This window comes from Carassius auratus, chromosome 13, assembly GCF_003368295.1.
Source record: "Carassius auratus strain Wakin chromosome 13, ASM336829v1, whole genome shotgun sequence".
NCBI lineage: Eukaryota > Metazoa > Chordata > Actinopteri > Cypriniformes > Cyprinidae > Carassius > Carassius auratus.
The window spans coordinates 13,671,567-13,694,731 of NC_039255.1; the positions used below are offsets into that span (position 1 = coordinate 13,671,567).

Genomic DNA, 23,165 nt, shown 5'->3' on the forward strand with positions numbered 1-23,165 from the left:
CTGTACCAAGTGTCAATTATTTTGGAAATTAAGATTTATACATCATCTGAAAGCTGCTAAATTGCTAAAAAAAAAAATACCCCAGCGCCTTAAGACTGGTTTTGTGATCCAGGGTCACATATGTCTTGATCATGTGCTGTTTTCATCCTTCTTCAAATCAGTTGCTCCTGTAGGTTGATCAAATAGCTGCAAGCAAAGGTCTTCCTCAGTTTATCACTTACTGTATATCCTCTTCCTGTTACATTACTCTTTCTAAAAACACCCCAGATGCACAAATAAAAAGTAGTAGTAGTTTATTATGCATCTTTTGAACACTTTCTCTTATTACCACTTTCATAATTAGTACAGTGTTATTTGCCATTTCAGCGTCTATGTTGTTTGTTTGTGTTGAGATTGTATGTTGCTCAAATACACTTTCAGATTTACATCCGAAAAGTGATAGTATTGACTATCAACAGCTGTGAAGAGACTAATATCTCATGTTTTTATGGATGTCAGGCCTATTTTAATAAAAATATTAAGCAGCACAATTGTTTTTGACATTGATTATAATATAAATGTTTCTTGAGCAGCAAATCAGCAAATTAGAATGATTTCTGAAGGATCACATGACACTAAAGACTGAATTAATGATGCTGATTTTTTTTCTTCATATAAATCAAATATTACATTTTAACATATAAAATATATAATTAAGTAAAATATATATTCAGTGTATTCTTGACCCCAACCCCAATCTATTGAATAGCAGTCTAACCATTTGATTCAGAACAGAAAAGCAATTGTCATGGATGACAGAAACTTTACTCAGAATGTAGTTTGCTGATTATCAATGTTTTCTGGCAAGGAGGTCATCCATTAATTAAAGTAAAACACAGAAATAACAATAGCAACATGTAGAAATATAGTAAAAAAAATCTGACATTTGAGAGAACATATAGAGAATTTTTTATTTATTTAAATGCAAGTGCAGCATTTAAATGGAGTCATTAAAGATGTCTGTAAACAATATGAACACATCTGGATGATTATACTTTTACAATGATCATTAAATAAATAACAAAAGTGAAGATAAATAAGATCGAAGCTCATTAAATTAATCTGAACACATCTGAAATCTCTCATGTTGTTACTTTCAGATCAGATAAATAATAAATAATATACATACAAATATTCATAAATAGACTGCACACAGCCAAATTCAGCCATACACTTGGTTGCCCTCAGAAGAGTGGCTATTTAGTCCTTCACTCTGCAACCAGTCTCCTTGCAGCTCTCCCAGGATCTCCTGTAGGGACAAGGCTGGCAGCTCAGGCAGAGGCCCATGGTGAATCCCGCTTTCCTGTTGGCCCTCCATCCTCTGAACTTCTGGGTTGTCTACACAGAAAGAGCTGGAAGCTGGAGGAGTGCCCTCTAAACCACCCTCCCAGCAGCCCACGTCTGGCGTAACAGGGGTCAGCGGCTGAAGGCTGTTGTGCTTTTCAGATGGAGAGTAAAAGAAGCCATGGATGGAGCTGGGATTGCAGCCATAGGCATCAAGATGATATGAACTACACATGGAGCTCACAGGTGACCTTCTGTCATATCTCGCAGCCCAGTTTGGAGGCATCTGATGCTCTGGTCTCAGTAGAGATGGGCTGCAGTGAGCGTTCATGGCTCTGGCCTGATGATGGTGTCTGTATGAAGGGGTGCAGTAGCCGGAATCATCACCGACAGACATGGAAGATGGAGTGTCACACCCATAAAATCCATCCCTTTCCATTTCTTCCTTAATATGATCAGGGTACGCGGGTAGTGGAGTGCATAGAGACACAGTAACTGCACCAGACTCACTGTTGTTGCTGTTAGAAGAGTGTAGCTGACCTGGCGAATTCTGCGTTGCACTATATGGTGATTCGGATTGCCACAACGACTTCTTTCCACCCTTGCATTTCATCGTGCGAGCCCTCCTATTCTGGAACCATACCTATTGTGAGCAGAGACGTCAAGATAAAGAGGGTCAGACTCATAAGAATACAGTTGATAGATTATACTCAACCATCTAGTCCATACAGATAAGAGCTTCCCTGTCAAAAGATTCAGGTTAATCATTGTGAGATGACATCCAGTAACGGTGGCATATAGTCAGGATGGTTATCTGTGACTGGTGTGTCTATTGTTTGCAGGCTGTACAGTTGCTAAACTAAACAGCAGATAAACACAAAGGCGCTTACAACATCTCAGATATTGACAGTGGTATCAGTGACAGCAAACAGTATGTTTTCACATAAGGCCTTATTAGCATATAATTTTACCTGTTTTTATGGTTATCTGCTGATTTTGTAACAAGGAGAAAGAGAGGTTGTTTCTTTATTTATATAGTTGATAAAATAAAATAAAAAATGTTTAAAACCTGTATGAATTTATTTTATCTGTGGAACACAAAAATAAAAAAAATAAAAAAAATTAAGACACCACTGACTTTATATGTATACATATATACATTATATGAATACAAATATATATATTTATGTTATTTTAATGGTCCGCAGAAAGTAAGTCATACAGGGTTGGAACAACAGGAGGATGATTAAATGATGACTGTATTAAAAACAATTTTTTTGTGAAAAATCCATTTAAGTTCTAGTCAGTCGAGTGGGTTTATATATGTCACGCAGCTCACCTGTATGCGAGACTCTGGCAGTCCTGTAGTTTGGGAGAGACTCTCTCTGAGGCTGATTCCTGGGTAAGGGTCCGTCTCAAATGTGGCACGAAGAAGCTCAACATGTTCCTTTGAGAAACTTGTTCTTTTTCTGCGACTTGCACTTCTTGATACACTACTGCTTCCAGATATTTTAGCAGATGCATCTAAAAGAGAAGATAAAAATGAGTGTGAATCTAAACATAATTATGCTATCATAATTTTGTTAATAGTGTTCTCCTAATTGTCATATTTCAGTTAGTGCAAACTAAACTGCACAAACGTAATATACATTAGAAACATCAGTTTGATGTATGAATACTTCTCCACAATAATAATATACACAGCAGAAAAACTGTAACAGTGCTTTATGTTGGCTTGAGATGGAAAACTTCTAATAAGATATAGGTATACTAAAACATGTTCACCATTCAGTAATGCTTACCAATACTATTGTCTCTCCACATGTTGCTGAAGGAATCCTGCAGGCCAAAGGGTTATAAAACTCTCAGGCTGCCAGTGAAGGTCTGTTGTGCTTGATGCTCCCTGGGGGATATGATTTCTGACCTCTCTACAGCACCTTTTTATACCTGTGCCCTCTAGTCCCTATCCCATGACCCCCCTTTCACCCCCACCTCCCCCATTTAGAAGTGCGTCTTATGTATGAAATGGGAATGACAAGAGGGACACACTCTGAAAGCGAGCCCAACACATTAAGCATTTAAACACATCTTTGTCAAAAAAGTAATATTTTTGTCTGTCTAAGCATTATAGAACATTTAAAATATTCCCTTGAGAGAAAATTTTGGTGATTTTTATTAGTTAAAAACATGCTATATCTCACTATAAAAAAATTTGAGGCATTTCAACTAAAAAAAAAAAAATTCAAGTTCAGTTGCTACCTTGGATTTTTTTAATTATAATCAACTTGGTTGTACAAGTAATTCAAACTTAAATTACATTAAACCAACTTAAAAATCAAGTTGAATTTCATAGAATTTATGAAAAAAAAAATTGGATTTGGATTTTTTGATTTATTTGCAATTACCATTTTAAAATGAATAATATATTTACATTGTTCATACATAACAAGTCTCCAACTTTATAATTATGATATTTTTATAATGTAAGTGATCAAAAATATCAAATGCTAAAAATAATTTGTTAATGAAATGAAATGTTAATTTATATATTTAATTATATATTTGTATATACTTAAGCTTGAAAAAACAGACTGTATGCTTATTCAGAAGGATTTTTGTTAATGAAATGAAATGTTAATTATATATTTAATTATATATTTGTATATACTTAAGCTTAAAAAAACAGGGTGTATGCTTATTCAGAAGGAATTTTTTTTTTTTTTTTTTTTTTTTTTTTTTTTGGCATGTTAATCAAACTGAATTAGACTTATTGGAAAAGTGTGTAAATGGATGTGTCCTTTCCTGTAATTGCTCTCCTTTCAATCATTGTAGTCAATAAAACAAAAGCCTCAATAAAATATTAACTAACAAAGATATTAACAACATGCTTAAGCAAAAGGCTGTGAATGGATATCTCTTTGTGTGGTCTGATCTGTTTTCAAAAGGAACATAAAAGAAACATGTTTGGAAGGCAAGGAAAACAAGGAGAGTGATTTGTGGAATGATTAATAGGACAGTTTGCATGTGTGAGTCTTGTCACTCCCTCTCTATGCTCCAGAGGATCCAGAGGGGATAACAGTCATTTCAAAGTCAAGGTGACTGCCAAGCTTGTCAATGCAGATGAGCTGTTTAGATGTGCTGTTGCATTAAGCAAGACTAAAGCAAACGGAACCCTATAATCACAAAAGGACCTTTCAGACCAATACAACATATGATAGAGATGTTATGGTTAGACTGCTTTTGGTGAAGTTCAGGTTCATCTTATCTTTTTTTATTCTTAGATTATTTAATAATGGCTAATATAATAATCTTACATTTAAAAGATGCAGGATCTCAAAGTTTTTGTTAAATAGTTTGGCAATAGTGCATTGAATTTATATGAAATTTTCTGCAGTTATTCTTGTTTTTGTTGTTTCTTTATCAGAAAACAAAAAAGTAGAGAAAAAGTATGGCATTACTTATAAAAATGTTTTTGCAATCTTTATTTGAACAAACATTTATAAATCTATATAAGTAACTTTATTTTTCCCGCCTGTTTCTTTATTTCCATATTTACAATATTACCTTCTTGTCCTTGAATAAACTCCATAGTCTTGCTGTTCGGTAGGTAGAACAGTAGGTGGCAGCATTGAGCTTTAATATCATTAATACTGTGGCACAATTTTTCACCCACACACACGGTTCTAAAATCAGATGCAGTCAAACATTACGGAGGACATTTTTCACTGCAGTTTATAGCAGTTTATTTAAGGGCTTAAAATAATTACTGACTTTTTTACCTGTAAAAGAAGGATGTCTCTCGAAAAATATTTTTGTTAACCTCTGATGTAACTAAATAGCCTAAATAAATCAAGTGAACAAGCACTGTGAGTTCATAGAGTAGGCTACTGCAGGTACGACGTGTTTTTGTAGTCCAAAACGTGGAATGTGTTTTGTTGTTGTTTTAAGGTTTTTGGTTAAATGACTGGTCTGTGATTAAAAGCAAGCTCAGTATATTTTTATGTTTTATTTTGAGACAAAGTACATCAGTAATCCCCATTGGGCATTATAAGCTTTTATAATTGTGGTGATGTTGAAGTCATGCAACTGGTGTAGGTCATATATAGCCTATGTTTAGCTTTTTACTTCGGATGTTTGTATTTAAGCTTCAAAATACTAATGAAAGATGTGTTCATTTGTGTATATTGTCATAATGAACAAAACGTGAAAGAATCATAAACTTTGTTTGGCAGAGCTTATTTTTTGTTTTTGCAATCGTCCCAAATCCTGGGGTGTCTGTCAGGGGAACCCGGTTAGCCTAATGCTAACATCCTGGGGTGCATTTCCCAAAAGCATTGTCAGCTAACTATGGTTGTTAATGGAGTTTAACTCTATTAGTAATGACGGAACTTGTGACCAGTGTTCCTTTTGGGAAATGCAGCAATGAGGCAAAGAGCAAACAAACAATCCTGGACATACATTAGGGATACCTATTACATAGTTAATAGGATCTCAATTTAACAGCATTTCCGCTGCAGTACTCTCGAGAAAATCATTATTGTTCCAGCAGAGCGATAAGAAGGGTAACCTAAATGACAAATTACTGGTAGTCATGAAAAATACTGTGGTCAAAATACGGCTGTTTAGTGCCGAACCACATTTTTGTCTGCTAATGGAAAAAGATTTAAAGTGTTTTTGTAAACAGTTATTGAATATTAAAATCTTAATTTTTGAAGAGGCAGCATCATATTAACTACAGTAGCTCTGAAAGATTGAAAGAAATGACGTCTAGGTTTACATCCATCACAGAGCATGAAATATGTGAACTTCCTCATAACAACAAAAGTATTGTGTCAGTGTAAAAAATATGCCAGCTTAACTCAGAAAAACCGGTCAGCTAACTCCAGTCTATGAAGAGTTGAACAGAATGATACAAACAAAACTATAGAAACAATTTTATTTAAATGACAAAAATATATACACAATGACTTCATATAAGCTAAGAACTTGTACAGATGATCAGGTAGGAAAGATAAATACTTACATAAAATAAAGTTAACCATGTCTTGTAATGTAGGCTTGGTGCCACTACATTCAACTTTGCTGTTCCTAATTCAACAAAGTAATTATGTGGCTGCCATCTCCAACATATTTCAGACGGTCATAAAATCTTTTAACAATCAAAATGTCCTTTCAACTGAAATACAAAAAGGTAGACAAAGTCTTTCACAGTCTTCAACAGGAACAGACAGTAGAGACCAGAGGACATAAAAAAAAAAAAAAAAAAAAAAAAAAAACTTGGACAGTAGCAGCAACATTTCTGATGATACTATGTTAGAGTGCATAACTCCACTGAATATTCTCAAAGGATTATTCTCTACTATTACATAATACAATATCTTTTAAATGTAAACCTTATCACTGTAGTTTCAGTGGAAAAATACCCCCGACAACCATTACACAATTGTCCCAAATGTGACCGTGAGATATACAAGATAAATATAAATACAACTGTGCACTCCATTAACAAACACCATTATAGGGACAGTTAACGGTTCTGTGAAACACAAACGTGAAAGAGTCCAATATCAATCGTAACTTCAGTGAACGAGAGCTGCAGTGAACTCACGACAGAAATATGCACAGAATGAGAGCGATAACATGGGTGTCGTCCCTTCAGAGATATCCAGCCAAAAATGGCCCAATTTAAATGGCTGGGTACCGGTCCAACCAGTCAGCACAGATGATCCAAGTTTCTGTGACATCATGAGGTGGAAACACTGAACTAGTAAGCAATACCTACACACCCAGGAGAGCATGGGTGGAATTTAGAAAGGGTGGCCAACTGGAACATGTTAGGTTGTACATTTACATTAGGAATCTTTTGGCAAATGACTCACTTGTTCTTTGACTATGCGAACAGATTACAAGGATCTTGGCACTTGCTTCAACATACACCACATGTTTCAGATGGGTTCAGGCCATGTAATCAAGTCTCCAAAGAATAAACAAGCAAGGACTTTTGAAGATTAGAAACTGTGGCCTGTAAGACTTGGGGGGAAAAAGTAATAAAGGACCCATAGGATTTAAAAATCACCCTCCAAAAATGCCTGGAAGTTCTACAAAAACTATTTAAGTTATCTACAGCAAAAACAAGAGTTGTATTTAATGCGCTTTGCTCTGCTAATACCAACTGGAAAATAATAACAGCCCTGAAACATGAGACATGGCTATTACGGTCTGGCTGTTTAAAAAATGTAAAATTCTTCATCGCTCACCTTGCTTTAAATCAGGAAATAAATAATATGCATTTTAAACAAGGTAAACCATCAGAAATAAAATCTCGTAGTCAAACCTCAGGGCTGTGCATCACTCTTTTTTTATGCTTGTGGCTTGTTTTGAACCCTTCATGTAAGTCTGATAAAAGAAAGAGGAGAAGAGGAGCAGATAGCTGAGATACATGAGTGAAGCCCACACTATGTTATCTATGTAAGAAGGGCAATCCCCGTCCTGCATCCACTGGTACACTAGCGCACTTACTGCCAGCCCCATGGCCATCTGAGCAATCTGAGAGGAAGTGATGATGATGGCGCAGGGTTTTCGGCACACGGACTCCAGCAGCTCGAGCCGTGTAGTAGCTGTACATGAGCGCGTGCACGATGTAATTCATGGTCATGAACCAGCCACCACCAGCGACCTGGTCTTTGTAGGAATACCAGGAGTACACCAGCACGGTAATATGATGATACCAGTGCAGGAAGATCAGCCGCTGCTTGCGCAGGACGATGAACATGGTGTCCCCTGATAAAAAATAAAAAACAAGTGAGGATGGAAAGGGTTCGAATACATTTTCAAAAATATTTGGCAACATTACAAACAAAAAAATTAAAGTTTTGACAGCATGTAGCAACAGAATGGGTCAAAGTTTTTTTATATTTGGGTCCTTACAATAAAAGTCAGGTCCAGCATTGTTTTAAACCCCACTGACTATGATTATAACATTCAAATATCTTCCTTTTGTTACACACAAGAATGTCATACAGGACTGGAACGACATGAGGTTGAAAAACAAAAAACAAAAACAACAAAAAAGACGCATTTTCATTTTTCACAAAATAAATGAAAAAGAAAAGGCTCACCTAGCTCTGGGGCCTTGCTCAGCACAAAGGCACAAGCCCAGAACTTGCTTATTGGCCCATAGTAGAAGCTCTGATCACAAACAGACTGTTTAAAGCCACTGTTTCTGAGAATGTAGAACATGAAGCACCCAGTTCTCACTGCTCCAATGATACTGAAACAGAAAAAGGCATGTTTGGATATGTGGGCGGTAATGGCTGTAAAACTTCAAATTCACGATAAACAGTTCAGGCCTCTAGTGAACTCTGGGGGTGGGAGAAAAACATTAAAATAAAGACTTGCACGTTGGGCATGTTAGACAGAAACACTGCTATGGTAGCTGGCAGTTTCTTTGTTAAATAAATCAATATCAAAACATTAAGTGGTGAAAGTCCAGTTGCCGTGAGAGATCTAAAGAGCGTTTGATCAGAGGTCACTGCTGCCATCCAATCACAATATTCCATTGTTCTTTTCACAAGCATGCAAACAGTTACTTTGCGCTTGTTGTCATCTCTGTCCTCTTTAGAGATGGGACTAAGACACCTTCCCCCACACAAATTAAACAGAAACCAACTTGAAACAATAGCAACCAAAGATTTAAAAACCTGGTTAATCTCACAATCGTGTCATTGGCACGCATTTTGGCATGCTCACATCTCAAACATTTTGGCAGTTAACAATGGATATTGTTTCCAACCATAAGTTACGTAATTAATACCCAACAGCAAAGTAAAACTACAAGGTGGTGTGAAACCACAAGACGCAAAGGAGCATCATAAGAATCAGCAAGTCATTTAGATCTTCAATATGTATCCACGTCTATCATGAACTTGTTTTCAATTTTTAAGTATTGGAACTATGGAAAATGAAAGTTGGTCAGTCTCACTAAGAAAAAATTTAGTAGAGAAATACCGCTTTGGGCAAAAAGTTTAATGTTTTTATATATTTTACCTGATTTAACGCATTTTTTTTTTTTTTTTTTTTTTTAAGCAACCATTATAACCCTTGCATAACCATATCTGGGAGAACAAATTTGCATCCAGAAGGCTAAATCTGACAAAATCTCCCTTTGTGAGCATATGTGTAAAAAGATTTAACAACTGTAAACATGATGTTTTATGTTAGAGTTAGGTCATAGTATTTATAACTATAAGAAATGTATACATATGTCCCCATTCAGGTCCTTAATGTTTGTGTTCACAAACAAAAGAACCTTAAGGAGGTGAGTCTGATTCTCTAAAAACTGAACACTTAAAAAAAAAAAAAAAAAAAGTAACTTACCTAAAGATGGCCAAACTGAGGGACCAAAGAATTAACACTCTACGTAGGTCAAGTCTTCGTCTTTCCTTCATGAAGTGCTGCCCACCAAACACCAGCACTACATACACAGCACCAAACAAAAAAGACTTTTTCCTAAAAGACAAAATACAACACCAGAAAAGTCATTATACTGGATTTCCAAGCACTGGGGGCAGGTGTATTCATACAAACAATTCCAATTCAGTCAAATACAGTTCTTACCAGTTGTCCTGCATCCACTCAATAGCAAACCTCTCATCAAAGTGCCGCTCGAAATCATACTCAGCCAGAGACAGCTGAAATCCAGTCTCATTCATGTTTGAGTGTCCTACAACAAACGGCGAAATAAAATTGAAGATAATTCAGTAAAAAAAAAAGGTTGCTGTCCGTTCTGTTTGTTGTCCGCTCGCCACAGTTAACTAATCAATCTGAAACACACACCTGTGCACACACCTGTCGTGTGTAAATCAGGGTGGAGTTCCGAGTTTAAAGTGAAGTTTAGGGAGTGACTCTCGGCCAAAGGCTGGTTTTTGTATTTCCTGATTGGAATACCAGTTTTTGCAATGCAGACAAACAGCAGTCTTTATGTTAAAAAATGCAGTTTGAATAGTTGCATACAAAGAGCGAGGAAGGAGCTGATTCAGACTCTTTCGTTTTTTAAGCCATTCAAACCAGAGCTGTGATAAAGACCAATTACAATTCATTATGCAATTAATGGCGATGCCGAATATTCTCACTAGGGTTAAGAACGTTAAATAATACATTTCTAATTCCTTAATAATCATTCGATTCATTTTTATACCATATTTTATGAAAATTATAAAATGTATAAAAACCAAAAATAGGCTACTATACTACTTTTTATATTAATTTATTTAATTGCACATGAAGTTGAACTTAATCAGAATGTTCTAATTATTTATGATATTTATGTTTTTAATATGTAGGCCTAGAATAAATAAATACATAAATAATTCTGAAGTTATCAACAACAACAACAATAAATCTTGATCCTCTGAGAATTTTCAAATAGGCCTATTTTTATGGATAGTTCTATATTAATTGTTTTGAATGCTGAATTTGAAACTGAATTTAGATTAATTATGTATAATTGGGGGGAGAGAAGTCACTAATCAGTGAATCAACCAGCAAAATAGATTTAATGAACGATATAATTATTTAGGATTGTTAGCAAAATGTTTGTGTGAATTTCGCTTTTGGCCTTTGATTTGCTATTCAATAGGCTAGCACTCAAATTCCTGCCTTTCCAGTTCGAATTCCAATTGCACATATTCTAGTGAACTGAAATTATTTCGAAAAATTTCTGAATTCCAACATGTAATAATATAACGTAATAAAATGGAGAGAATACATACCAAATGTCTATTTATATTTCTCAAGTCCCTGCACGCGAGGGCGCTCGTGCTATATTGTAGCGACCAGTCGCACTCAAGAGACCCAAAATAAAGGATAACTTGAATCAGATTTACTCTACAAGACTTGCTGTAACACACGCTTTATAAATATTTTTTCTTTGGAAGATTTCGTTATTAGCGTATTTAAGGAAATTACAGAATTAGCGTGTCAGTAGGCTACATATAATTTGGCAAAAGGTTTAGGCTAATTCTTCGTCCCACATTTAGATATTTTTATCACAAGATTAAAAATGACAAAAACGTTAAATAATGTGATCTGCTATGTGAACTGTTATGGAGCTGTTCAAAATAGTATACTTGCTATAACGTTACTGGGATAACATCATCTGTGCAGTTTTCTTCTCTCCGCTTTCAGGGCGCTCTGTAGTTCTCTGCCAATCCTGTAGATGGCGCTTCGTTCTGTACAGTCATAGCGCAGAAGAAGAATCGCTTCTGTAGGAGCTCTTTATTTATACCATTTTGTCAGAAAGTAGCACTATATGTAGCAAATTCGTTCTGTATTCAGACTGACCGAGCGGCAACGCTAAAGATTTATTCAGTGCTGCAAGTGCAAAGTTTAGGAACGTGTTTGACTTCGGTGAGCGAGAGGTGGCGTATTGGTTCCCTGGACATATACTGAAACCATTAAATCTGTAGAATTTCATGTTACAGGGACCATAAATGTTTTATTGAGTTAACATCTTGAACACAAGCTTTTTATTCATTCAATCTCCATTCTTTAGTCATCTTATTTGAGCCAGTCAGAGATAAAAACATGTAAGTCTCTAAATCTATTCTAATGTGTCATTATAGAGATCCATGATGCTAGAATATCCTTTATTTTTTTGCAGAGAAAGTACATGAATGATTACACCTCAGTATTTTTCTAAGACCTTATTTAACTGGCCAACAATTCTAAGAGAGCCTTGATGTCTGGCCACACATATTTGTACTGAACAAGATGGATCTGACTATACATCAAAAATCTTGTGAATGCAAAACCTGAAACTGCTTAAATTATGTGTTAAAAAAATCCCACAGGGTTTAACAGGATTTTTTATTTGTATTTTGGCAGAGTATTCTGAAGCAGAGAGAGAAGTTTTGTTTGGTTTACAGACTGTTTAAGAGAACGAGATGAGAATGTAAAAAAGGTAAGCAGTGTAAGACGTTACATCAGATATTTCTAAATCAAAGCTCTTTTTAAGTAAAGGACTGGAAAACCTTGCACCTTATAGTGTTTGTGTACTGTCTGATGTTCTAGTATGTTCCTCTTGATGGAATTGATAGAAAGTGGGTCACGTTTTCACAGAGAATAGGTGGGTTTCAGTTGTTTTAATAGCTTGCATTGTACTATAAAGTTTTCTGAATTTCTCATTTGTCTAAGTGTAGGACAGAAGTTACTGTGTGATGGTCATTGGTGTGCCAAATGTGGGAAAACCATCACTAATTAATGCAGAAAGGAGAACATATTTGAAAAAAAGGTATTTATTTTATGCTTTGGAAAATACTTTTCTTGTTGTGGTCACTTAATCTTAACAAACAGACTGAAGGCCTGAACATGGGATGCTTTTATTGGTGCTATGCACTTTAATGTTTTAATTAAAAGGTGGTACACAGGGTATTTGGGAAATGTCTTTGTTTTTATTGTCTAGCTTTAATTTGAATCAGCTTTGAACTTTTAAACGTGTGCACTTAATACATACTGCATTGTCATTGTTTTATGGGTTATCAAAAAATATCTACTAAAAAACAAAACAAAAAAGTTAAATGCATCAAATGTTCAATGCATGACGAAGGTAAAAATGTAAAAACGGGATGTTTTCACACCCACATCAATGGAAGTACAGATACAGAATGAAGTTTTCTTATTCTAAAACTGTTATAGCATATCTTTTCAATCTATGTACAATTATTATTTAAACATACATATTATTAAACAGACAGAGGTTCATATAAAAAGGTTCACGTTTGTGTAAATCTCAAAAACAGTGGCGATTCACCAACAGTGCAGCAGAAAAAAACCACAGAATTTTTGATATCTAGTACATAATGTAACCTGCATAATTTACGTAGTCTATCGTTATGTAGATACTAATGCTCCTGTTGAAGCAAACTATGCAGTCTAACCTTTCAGATCCAATTTTTTAAATGTATACTAAACTAAATGGAGGTTTGGATCTTTCTTTCATCTTCATGTCCGCTTTGTTGTGCAATAAAGTACACATTATTAAACATAGATGTTGCACAGTAACATACATGAGCAGCTTATTAAGCTGTGCTGAACTGTCTTAAACTGCCTCAAGGGGCAAAGTACATCACAAAGTTTATTGGTAAGAGCAGAGTGGACAGTCTAGTAGTAGTGGGATCGTGCACTATTGCGCTTGATGTCCTGGCGAGGTAGAGCTCCCAGTCTGTTCTGTTGCTGTAGTAATCATCTCCCTGCTCTGAGCTGTCATCCGGACGACGCTGGGCCGATGCGTACCATCCTCCGGCTCCCAGCGCAACCACAGCCCCGGCCGCCGCTGCCCCTGCCACCCGCACAGCGGGGGAGCCTCGGGTGCGGGACGTCCGGCCACCTCGGGCACTGCCCCGCGCTGAACCCCTGGCTCCTCCCCTGCCACCTTTGGATATCACCTGATCACACAGGAATGCTGAAATCAGGAGAAATATCCAGCAGGTGGCAACAGTCCTGTTCATTCTGGATCACACTGGGAATGGAAGAAAAGCATGGAGACTCAGAATAATGTAGTGTAATACCCTTGCTGAACTTTTTTGTATCTACTTATTTTACCTGATTTTTACAGCGGTTCCTAATTGTATTAGGTGACTTTAAGGCATTTTAAGTCACACTTAAAATGTACAAATGTCATTGCATTGTCAACCAACATCAGAATCTTATTTTTTCTTCACACCCTCAAAAACTTTGTGCCATGGTTCCAAAAATCTTGAAAAACCTGAATATAAATGTTAGCCTATTTTTAAAAGTGTGATTTCTAGAATCGGAAAAGTCATGTAAACTTATAAAATCTTATACATTTTACCTAGTTATGCCAAGCTCTGAAATATTTTATTGGGTAAAATATAATATTAAAATCCTTATCCAATAATTCACACACACAAAAGAATATCGTTGTGCTGGACAATAGGGGACCTTAGACAAAAAAATAATAAAATAAAGAAAAGGAAATAAAAGTGCATTAGATAAAATATTTAAAACTCCCAAAAATATTTGGAGCCTTTGTGTTTGTCATATTTTGTGGAACAAGTGCATGGTTAATGTGATTAATTACGCCTGCTGGGACACCTCTGAACTTGAGGGGAATGTTGCAGTGTAAATTTTTTTTAATATATATTTCAACTGAGAAAAAAAAAAGTAAAATGCTACAGGGAATTTTTTTTTTTATTTAGCATACCATAACATTGCATTCAATTTTACTGTAAAATATTATTTACTTGTTTAAATCTGGTTATTAAAAGCCTGAGGCAATGTATTACATTTATTTTATATTTTATTTAGAATTTACTTTTATTTTTGTTGGCAGACATGTCAATGGAAATATTTTAAGTTTATTTATATCATTCATTCATTCATTCATATTTTAATTTAATTGCTTTAATTGGTATTTAGGCTACTGTCGTGTGTTTAATGAAGCGAAATGGTAAGAAATCAGGCTATTCTTTATCTAGGTCACAAGAAATATTGCCATTTACGGCTCACAGTATCTGCTAGAGTGGTCAGAAGACCATTTCCTTATAATATTCTAACTGTTTAAAAAAACGCTTAATAAAATATCCTCTATATGAGGCGAAAAATACACAGCGTTCGCCTGGTCATAAATTCAAAATGGTCACTATATCAATAATACATTTTGGGTTTTTTTTTAGAACACGTTGATTCAACCCATTATTGTCACTGGCAGCCATATGAGAAAAGACAAATATGACGGTATTCACGCGACGTCGACTGATGTTCGCACAAACACAAGGCGTTTCAGTGACTCACGCGACTGTGTCTATGTCCTATGTGTATTATTGGGCTTATGGATGCTACAGCTCTACAGCAGGCATCACTATGCAGGTTCATTCATTTAAATACTTTTATCTTTAGCCATAACGAGGTAGCATACTTACCTCGGTTTGTGTCCGTGTCCACAGAATATCCCACGATATCTCACTATCATTTGTGAGATCATATAAAATGCACGCGTTATGTAAGGCAGCACTGCTCGTAGTGTGCGATGCTGCTGCTGCTGTTGGAGATGAATTAAAACATGGCAGGTGTATTCATCAGGTTTGCTGCTGTAGTAAAAAGTTGCCTGTGTGCAATGGTACGAAAAGCAACTGAATACATTTAGATGAATATGTTGTTTAAAGGCTTTTCAAAAAAAAAAAGGTTAATTACAGGATTTAAAAAAATGTGTATGGATGCGAGGGGATGGTCTCAACTCAGACCAACACCAATATTCTGGAACTGCTCTTTAGGTTTTGAAACCACACTAAATAAATAGCTACAGGCCTATAATGGTCTGTGTATCAGTGAATAGGTTATACCCACTGTTGTTTTGTAAATGTACAGTGGATTAATTTCCGTACATTTCCATTCTTTCATTTTGCCTGTAAATATATTGCTGATCATTAACAAACATATATATATATATATATATATATATATATATATATATATATATATATATATATATATATATATATATATATATATATATATATATATATATATATATATATATAAATCTACATTCTTCTTTTTTTCATAGCTGTGTCTAGAATCACAAATAGTGTCCAAATTGGGCAACTAAACAGGAGTCAGTAAGGAAAAAAACGAAATAAGTCATGTTGTAGTTAATATGGAAAGCTTTCATGCATGGTCACTTTTGATGCAGTCACAAAAACATCAAAATGCAAATTCAATTAACTGCTATATTGCATTTATTGTTACAGTAGAAGACAAAGAGAAAAACAATGCTGCTGGTGAGACATTTAATTTACTTTGATAAATAGCTAGCAAATCATATTCTACTCCCAAGTGTCAAAATTATGTATACATTATGACTCATTTTCTTTGTTCCTTTCCAAAAAACCAGTTATGTCATGCTGTAGAAAATCCAGTGCTAATCTTCTCAGTAAATGTGAAATTGATAGAAATTTTTATTATTAAGAAATATGTATATTTGGTAATGTACTGACAAGTAAGGACTAAAATAATTAATCACCTGCTACATCTATTATCTTACTGCATATTATTAATATTATTATTCAATATTAATTTACACTACTGTTTAAAAGTTTGGGGTCATAAAAGAAATGAATGCTTTTAATCAGCAGGGATGCATAAAATGTATCAAAATGACAGTAAAGACCTTTATAATGTTACAAAAGATTTCAAATAAATGCTGTTCTTTTAAAATTTCTATTCATGAAAGAATTCTGACAAATATTAAGTAACACAACCATTTTTTAACATTGATATTAATAAGAAATATTTCTAGAGCACCAAACCAACGCATAAATTGATTTCTGAAGAATCATGTGACAGTGAATAATAATTCTTAATAATACTGTTGTATTGTATTTAGATTAAAAAAAGAAAAAACCTGCCAGACCCCAAACTTTTGAATGGTATTGTATTGTAAATAGTGTTTTATTTGTAAAAGTATTTACACATATGTGTGATACCGTCTGTCTTACTGTCATGTTTCGACCCACAGTCAGCGCCACAGTTACAGTATTCTCTAAACCTCCATCACAGTGCTTCCACAGAATTAAACAATAAAAGTTGTTCATTCAATGGACGTTTCCACATAGACTAATGCAAGACAGGAACTTAGTCATAATCATTATGATTTGCTGATGGAAAACAAAAACCAAAGAGCAGTTGACTATTATAAAATAACCCACAATCTTTCTATAAATTATAAAAGAGTTCTAAACCCACTGAGGAAACTACTACAGCATTTAAGTGAGGTGTTAAAAATGAAAGGAAGTCATGATTTTTCTGAAATGTATTATCCAGTTCTGTTATACAAAGACAAGTACTTTTGGAAAATAAAATCCCTATTTTTAATCTTTTCTTGGCTGTCAAATTTATACCCAAGAGTATTTAAAATGTCTATTTGGGGTCTCATTCATGTAGGTCCTTTAGTCCACTGCACCTGTGGTGCGAGAACAGCAGCCCGGGCGGCGCAGCAACCCAAATAAGCCCTTTTTTCTCCTATGGGTTGATCCCGAGCTGTGTTGGGATGTTATCGTGTTCTGGCGTGAGAGTTTCGCCGCTATTCCCTTAGTCTCTTTGATTTGTACCTCCAGATGTTTCTGAATCGCAAGTCCAAGTTCCTCAGGATCAACTGAGGCTCCGTACACCTCCCAGGTCATGCCCTCCGCATCCCATTTCACCTCCTTCACAGGAGACTTTTGACTCTTTGACGCCACTTTGCCACTCGCGTTTGTCTTCTCTTCCACCAGGCACACTTCTGGGAACACGTGCTGGGGATGCTCCTCATAGTCCCGACCCACTTGCACTCCTACATCTCTCAGTTCTTTTTCTGCGGTCATGGTCCCCACTTCCCTCTTGGTCTTTTCATCCACCCACTGTTGGGCACCAACTGGATGGAACGGACCAGGCCAAGAGCAGTCCAGATTGCAGCAGCGAAGGAGTCGCTTACCGTCCAATCCGGTCTCACTGACGGAAGATATGAGCCGAGGGAGAGCGAGCAGGTTGCCTGCTGATACTTGGCCCTTGTAGCTCTCCTCCATTCCTACTAAGTGCGGAAGCAGCTGCGCCGGAGCAGGAATTGGTTGCGGGTGGCAATATGCCGCAAAAGTGTCCTCGACAGCTCCGTTGGGGAAGTGTGTGTTACAACAACCAGCTTCTTTGAATTTGGGGCAGGTGGACGCTGGAGTGACTTCACAGATCTGAATGAAGCCATGTTTGGCTGGTTGAGTTGGGCTGGCCGATCCACTGCTTCCTGCTCTGGTGGACGTGGTCATAGTATTGCTCTGCTGAAGCGGCATGGCCTGTTTACACACTAAAGAAGGAAATGACTGCATACAAACATCCTGGTCTCGTCCTTGGCAAAAAGACGCATCCGTTTCACAGTAGAGAGGAGAAGCGTCAGCCTCTTTAAAAATCTGCAAGCTGTCTGAGTGGCTTTTCTGTATTGATAACAGACTGTGCTCTTTAAGGTCCTTGTGAGGAGATAAGACATGTTCCCCGTGCACTGTCAGTGAACAGCTACATGTATGTTTATTCTGATCGCTCAGTGACTGTAAACACACATCGTCAGACATGTGGGTCTCAGCAATACCGTGACCCCTTGCATCATGTTGATCAACCTGGCTGCCATCCTTGAGGTCTTTTGAGGAGTATGATGCTTCATTGGAGCTCTTCAGGGGTGCATCTTCAGGCTTCACCTCTGCTGAACCGCACTCAACTGTGACAATAGGGTCTGAGGGGATTGTGTCCCCTGATGGGATTGACACAGTGTGCCCAGCCTCTGCCATTGAATATCTGCTGGAATGGGGGGAAAAAGTGTTGGTTAAACTTTATTTTGATTATCTATTTTAGAAATTATGTTGACTACGTAACTTTACAACTACATGTCAACTAACTCTCATTAGCACTGTCATTACTAGATTGTTAGCAGCCTGTAAGGTGATGGTTATGGTTAGTAGAGTAAGTTGGCATATACTTGCAGAGTCACTTTATTCAGAAGAATGTCTGTTGCGGAGATAAAAAATAATACTCTAATGAGTGGTAGTTGACGTTACAGTGTCTTATATCTACATGTCTAAAGGGGACCATCAACTTAAAGTGTTAACAAAATCTTGTTAATGTGAAAAGTCTTGAATAAAACATGGGCTGGAATTGTATTTTTTTTTTTTTTTTTTTTTTTATAAAATATATAAATACAAAATTACATTTATTTTTAAAAAGTGACAGTAAAATGTAACTAAAAATTTCTATTTAAATAAATGCTGTTCTTTTAAACCTTCTAAAAAATGGATGATGGTTTGCACAAAAATATTAAGTGACACAGCTGTTTTCACCATTGATAATAATTAGAAATGATTGAGCAGCAAATCAGCAACATTTTAGTTTAGTTCATGAGTCATGTGACACTGGATTAATGGCTGCTGATTATTAATCACAAGAATAAATTACAGTTTAAAATATATCAAAATAGATATTTAAATTGCAAAAACCTTTTAACTTTTTGTCAGACTCAGGCTGGACTAATACTGTGAGTTTTTGGCAAAACTACCTGTTCGTCTTAGGCTTGCAGGGGCGGGGCAGGTAGAAAGTCTGGTATGTCAACTAGTTCTACCGATAAGGGTCTCAACATGGGTCCCACATGACATTTCCCTCTATAGTCCCTATGTGCATCCATTACAATATCAAGTCAAGTCAAGTCACCTTTATTTATATAGGACTTTGTACAGTATTGTGTCAAAGCAGCATTACAGTGTTAAACCGGAAAAACATGTTCTGATAATGCAAGGGACCAGTAGAACCAATCAGTTCATTGTTGATTCAGTTCTTTTCCAATAGTGTCTGTGCAGTCAAGTCAACAATGTTTCCTGTAATTGTTTCCCCAACTAAGCAAGCCTAGGCGAAGCAAGGAACCAAAACTCCACCAGTGACAGAAATGGATATGTTGTTGTCCTAACAGCATACACATTCTGAAGAACCAGCAACCAAAACAAAACCTTTTGGTAATTTTGTTACATATTTCTTAAAGCGGGTCAAAAAGGCTGTTTTCCACATTATTCCAGCCCTTGCTTTGGTTTTATATAATATTGTCAACAAGTGAGAAAATAATCTATAGCAAAAAGAAAAAAAGATCTGTATCAAACATCGGAAATAACATTAATATATGTTCAGTATTTAAATTAGAAATCTGAATGTTCATATTAAAATTTTGTTTATAGATAAAGTCTCTTTCATAAATCATATTAAGTTCTATGTCACACATGAAAGGAATGTGCTAGTTAGACACAGTGGGATGAAACAGCCTTTTATTATTAATTCATTAAATGCCCGAGTGCATCTTTCTTCCATTAAATCCAGTAATACCTGTCAAGGTGAGAACTCCATCCTGTGCATCTAAACCCATCCGCACACACACACACAACAAAAATAACGGCAGACAATTTTTTTTCAGAAGAAATTCTTACCTTTTGTCCCAGTCACAGATGAAGCTCCCTGTGATGTCCTCTCAGCCCTGTCTTCACCCGTCCACTCTCTGTGGTCATCCCAGACTCCCAAAAGTACAGCGTCAGTCCCGGTCCTTATAAAGGCAGAATCTCCGTCAGCACAGATCTCTCAGTCACACGTCACCATCCTGGCCCTTGTCCTCTCCTTCAGCATCCCCGCTCCAGCAGTGAAAAAGATGGAGGGAGCTTCGGCATTATACTCGTCTTTCATCTGATTACAAACCAGCCTCAGTCACATCTTCAGATCTCTAGGCAGGAGGGAGTGTATGAGAGAGAGAGAATGGAGAGGGAATGTGCGTGCCTGTGTTTGTGTGGGTGTTGTGGGGAAAGACTGTATGTGTGATGTGGTGGAGCGCTGAAGGAGATTGGATATTGAGAGGAGGAGGAGAATATGGAGATGAGGAGGTGGTTAAGCCGCCGGCATTGATGCCCCTTCATGCATCTGACAGAAAATAAAGGGGAAACACTTGAATGAATGTGAAGGAAATCAGTGGATGGACAGCCAGCTCTCTGTCGTCTTGAACTGCCCTCACTGTCTGTTGTGACCATGCATACACACACAAACACAGTGGAAACGTGTTTCTGTATTTTACCTCTTCCTTTATAAAGAAGTGCACTCCCTCTCTAGGTCTCTCTGGCTTAACCATCGTTCTTCCCCTGTTGCTATGGAAACAACATTTCTCAATGGGGCTGAGATGAATCTTCTTTTATTTGTAATACAGTGATATTTCATATTGTCTCTCTGTATGTACACATGCTATAAAGGGATCACTGCAGTTTAAGTGTGAATAATGAACAATGGTGCCTCGGAGAGTCAGTGGACAGATATTTCATTCAACAGTTCATTCACCAGTTTATTACTTCTTTTCTAGTTAACAGAGGAAATATTACTTAGCACCCTCTTTGAAATCTATATATCTATCTACTCAACATCTGGACAGGGGTGTGGCCAGAAGCACACAGATTAAATACAGAAATGGACCATGAGAGAGAACAAGCCACAAAGAATCTGACACCAATCATCAGTCTTGTTATAAGGATTGATGCTTAAAGACGGATGTGGCCACGAATGATGTGGCCATTTTTCTAAATGAAATTGGGCTTTGCTTGTGCTGCTGACACAATTTTGAGGGTTTATTGATAACTCGCATTATTAACATTAACAACATCGCAATACCAAGCTGTGCAGAAAAATGGGCGATCTGACCTTATTTACAAAGAGTTTCAAATTCTGCTTTGTAAGACGTCGAAGGATAGCCGCTACATGCTCAGAGAGTGCATTCTGAGCTGCATTGTTGATAAGAAAACACTGCTGGCCCGGCAATGAAGGGCAAAAGATAAGAACAAGGTTAAGCAATGTAGCTGTGTCTAATAAACAAAGAAACTGCTGACAGCCATTCAGTGACTCAGTATGAGAAAAATTAACTTTTTACTGATTAAACGAGACAGGAAGAGAAATAATACCACAATAATATGCACCTTTACAAAATAGAAGATGACAGAAAAACAAAAAAGGGAGTCGCTGTATATCTTGATTTTTTTTTTTTTTTTAGCAAACACATGTAGTATTTATGTATAAATATATACATTTTGCATAAGAATTCTACAGTGTATGGTCAAAAATAAATAAATAGAGCAGGAGAAGACCCACCTGACCCCTAATATTCATAAAAAAATCCTTCCATTGCTGATCTTTGTAATTAAAGTAAGTGCACCCACCCCACTTACTTGCAAATGAACAGAGAAAGTGCTGGCCGTTAAATGCTTTTTACATCTGGCAGAAAGTAACAAAATAATCTGAAACATTACAAAAACTAAATCATTGACTGGAGCTCCAAAGTCATTTAAAGCAGGTCCAGTGGTTAAACACAGTTACATATTATAAGGATTATCACTTAATTTTCTCCTTTTGCTAAATAATCGTTTACACTGACAATGATCATTTTCTACTGACCTGGCATAGCTGAGATCAGTGCTTTGGTGGTCCTGGGTGAGTTTTTTTGTTCCTTTCTCAGGTGTCCTTTAATGGGACTCTGAACTCTCTCTTATGAAAGATAGTCCTTCATGCATGAGTCATGCCTGTTCCAAAGGGCACTATTGTTCCCTGTCTCTTCCCCAGAGCATTTGTTCCTGTCCACTATTCACACGCCTACCTAAACTCCAGTCACACCCACATCGGCATGTTTACATTCTCACCTTTGGATGTTAAACTGTCAATACGACCCCTAGATCAATTGAGTCAGTGCTGACGCTCCCTATCCAGTTTCAGGAACATTATAGATTTGTGCTGCTGTAATGGCAAACTCATTTAAATGTATTAGTTCACCACTTAAGCAAAGGATATTTTTTTGCAATAGCCATACTGCTGTTTATTCAATCAGATGCTGATACAGCAGAACAATGACAGTATTTGTACTGCAATATATAAAGAACACTGATGCATCAAGCATAACTGTCGATTTGAAGGAGATTATAGAAGCCATAAATCTGTCATTTTTTTCATAAAGGCGGTAGAGATTAGATGTGCAGATCCAATGGACTGATCAATAACCAAAGATCAAAGTGTCCTTTTATGTTTTTCTCTCTTCTGCATCAATTTTGCTTTCTTTTTGAAGTTGATAATGCTGCAGGATCAGCAGATTAACCTCTGCATGGTCTGTAATCTTTAAAGTTCCCGCTGTAATGTTCCACAACAGCAAGCATTGATTATGATGCTGAGATACATAGATTCTGACATTATAATCTTTGAAGCATTCTTGAAAGCAGCAGTGCAGTGTTCATTCAAACCTGTTATCAATCACA

At 36.4% G+C, this 23,165-nt stretch overlaps 2 protein-coding genes and 1 pseudogene across 5 annotated transcripts; all 3 read right to left on the reverse strand.

Moving 5' to 3' along the window:
* Positions 1-947: 947 nt before the first annotated feature.
* On the reverse strand, positions 948-3,228 carry LOC113112740 (paired box protein Pax-6-like). The gene is made up of 3 exons (XM_026278571.1): positions 3,126-3,228; positions 2,663-2,847; positions 948-1,966 (listed from the first exon to the last, which is right to left on the reverse strand). Exons 1-3 carry the CDS (start codon positions 3,145-3,147, stop codon positions 1,202-1,204), a joined length of 972 nt encoding a protein of 323 aa, XP_026134356.1. The 5' UTR covers positions 3,148-3,228; the 3' UTR covers positions 948-1,201.
* A 3,017-nt stretch (positions 3,229-6,245) lies between these two features.
* LOC113112742 (elongation of very long chain fatty acids protein 6-like) lies at positions 6,246-10,323 on the reverse strand (annotated as a pseudogene).
* Positions 10,324-16,061: 5,738 nt separating this feature from the next.
* Positions 16,062-22,657, reverse strand: LOC113112738 (uncharacterized). 4 transcript variants are annotated; one of them, XM_026278565.1, is made up of 3 exons: positions 22,318-22,657; positions 20,325-20,805; positions 16,062-18,660 (listed from the first exon to the last, which is right to left on the reverse strand). In XM_026278565.1, exon 3 carries the CDS (start codon positions 18,648-18,650, stop codon positions 17,289-17,291), a length of 1,362 nt encoding a protein of 453 aa, XP_026134350.1. In that variant the 5' UTR covers positions 18,651-18,660; positions 20,325-20,805; positions 22,318-22,657; the 3' UTR covers positions 16,062-17,288. The 4 variants fall into 4 exon arrangements, with proteins under 4 accessions (XP_026134350.1, XP_026134349.1, XP_026134351.1 ...); XM_026278564.1 differs by having other exon boundaries at positions 20,325-21,026; XM_026278566.1 differs by lacking the exon at positions 22,318-22,657 and adding an exon at positions 20,957-21,130.
* Positions 22,658-23,165: the final 508 nt, after the last annotated feature.

Bases quoted from the DNA above. Each gene is read 5' to 3' on its own strand.
- LOC113112740 (XM_026278571.1), bottom strand. From the start codon at position 3,147: ATGTGGAGAGACAATAGTATTG. The intron at 2,848-3,125 runs GTAAGCATTACT...CTTCTCTTTTAG, and splicing joins GTGGAGAGACAATAGTATTG to ATGCATCTGCTAAAATATCT. The intron at 1,967-2,662 runs GTGAGCTGCGTG...TGCTCACAATAG, and splicing joins TGCCAGAGTCTCGCATACAG to GTATGGTTCCAGAATAGGAG.
- LOC113112738 (XM_026278565.1), bottom strand. From the start codon at position 18,650: ATGGCAGAGGCTGGGCACACTGTGTCAATCCCATCAGGGGACACAATC.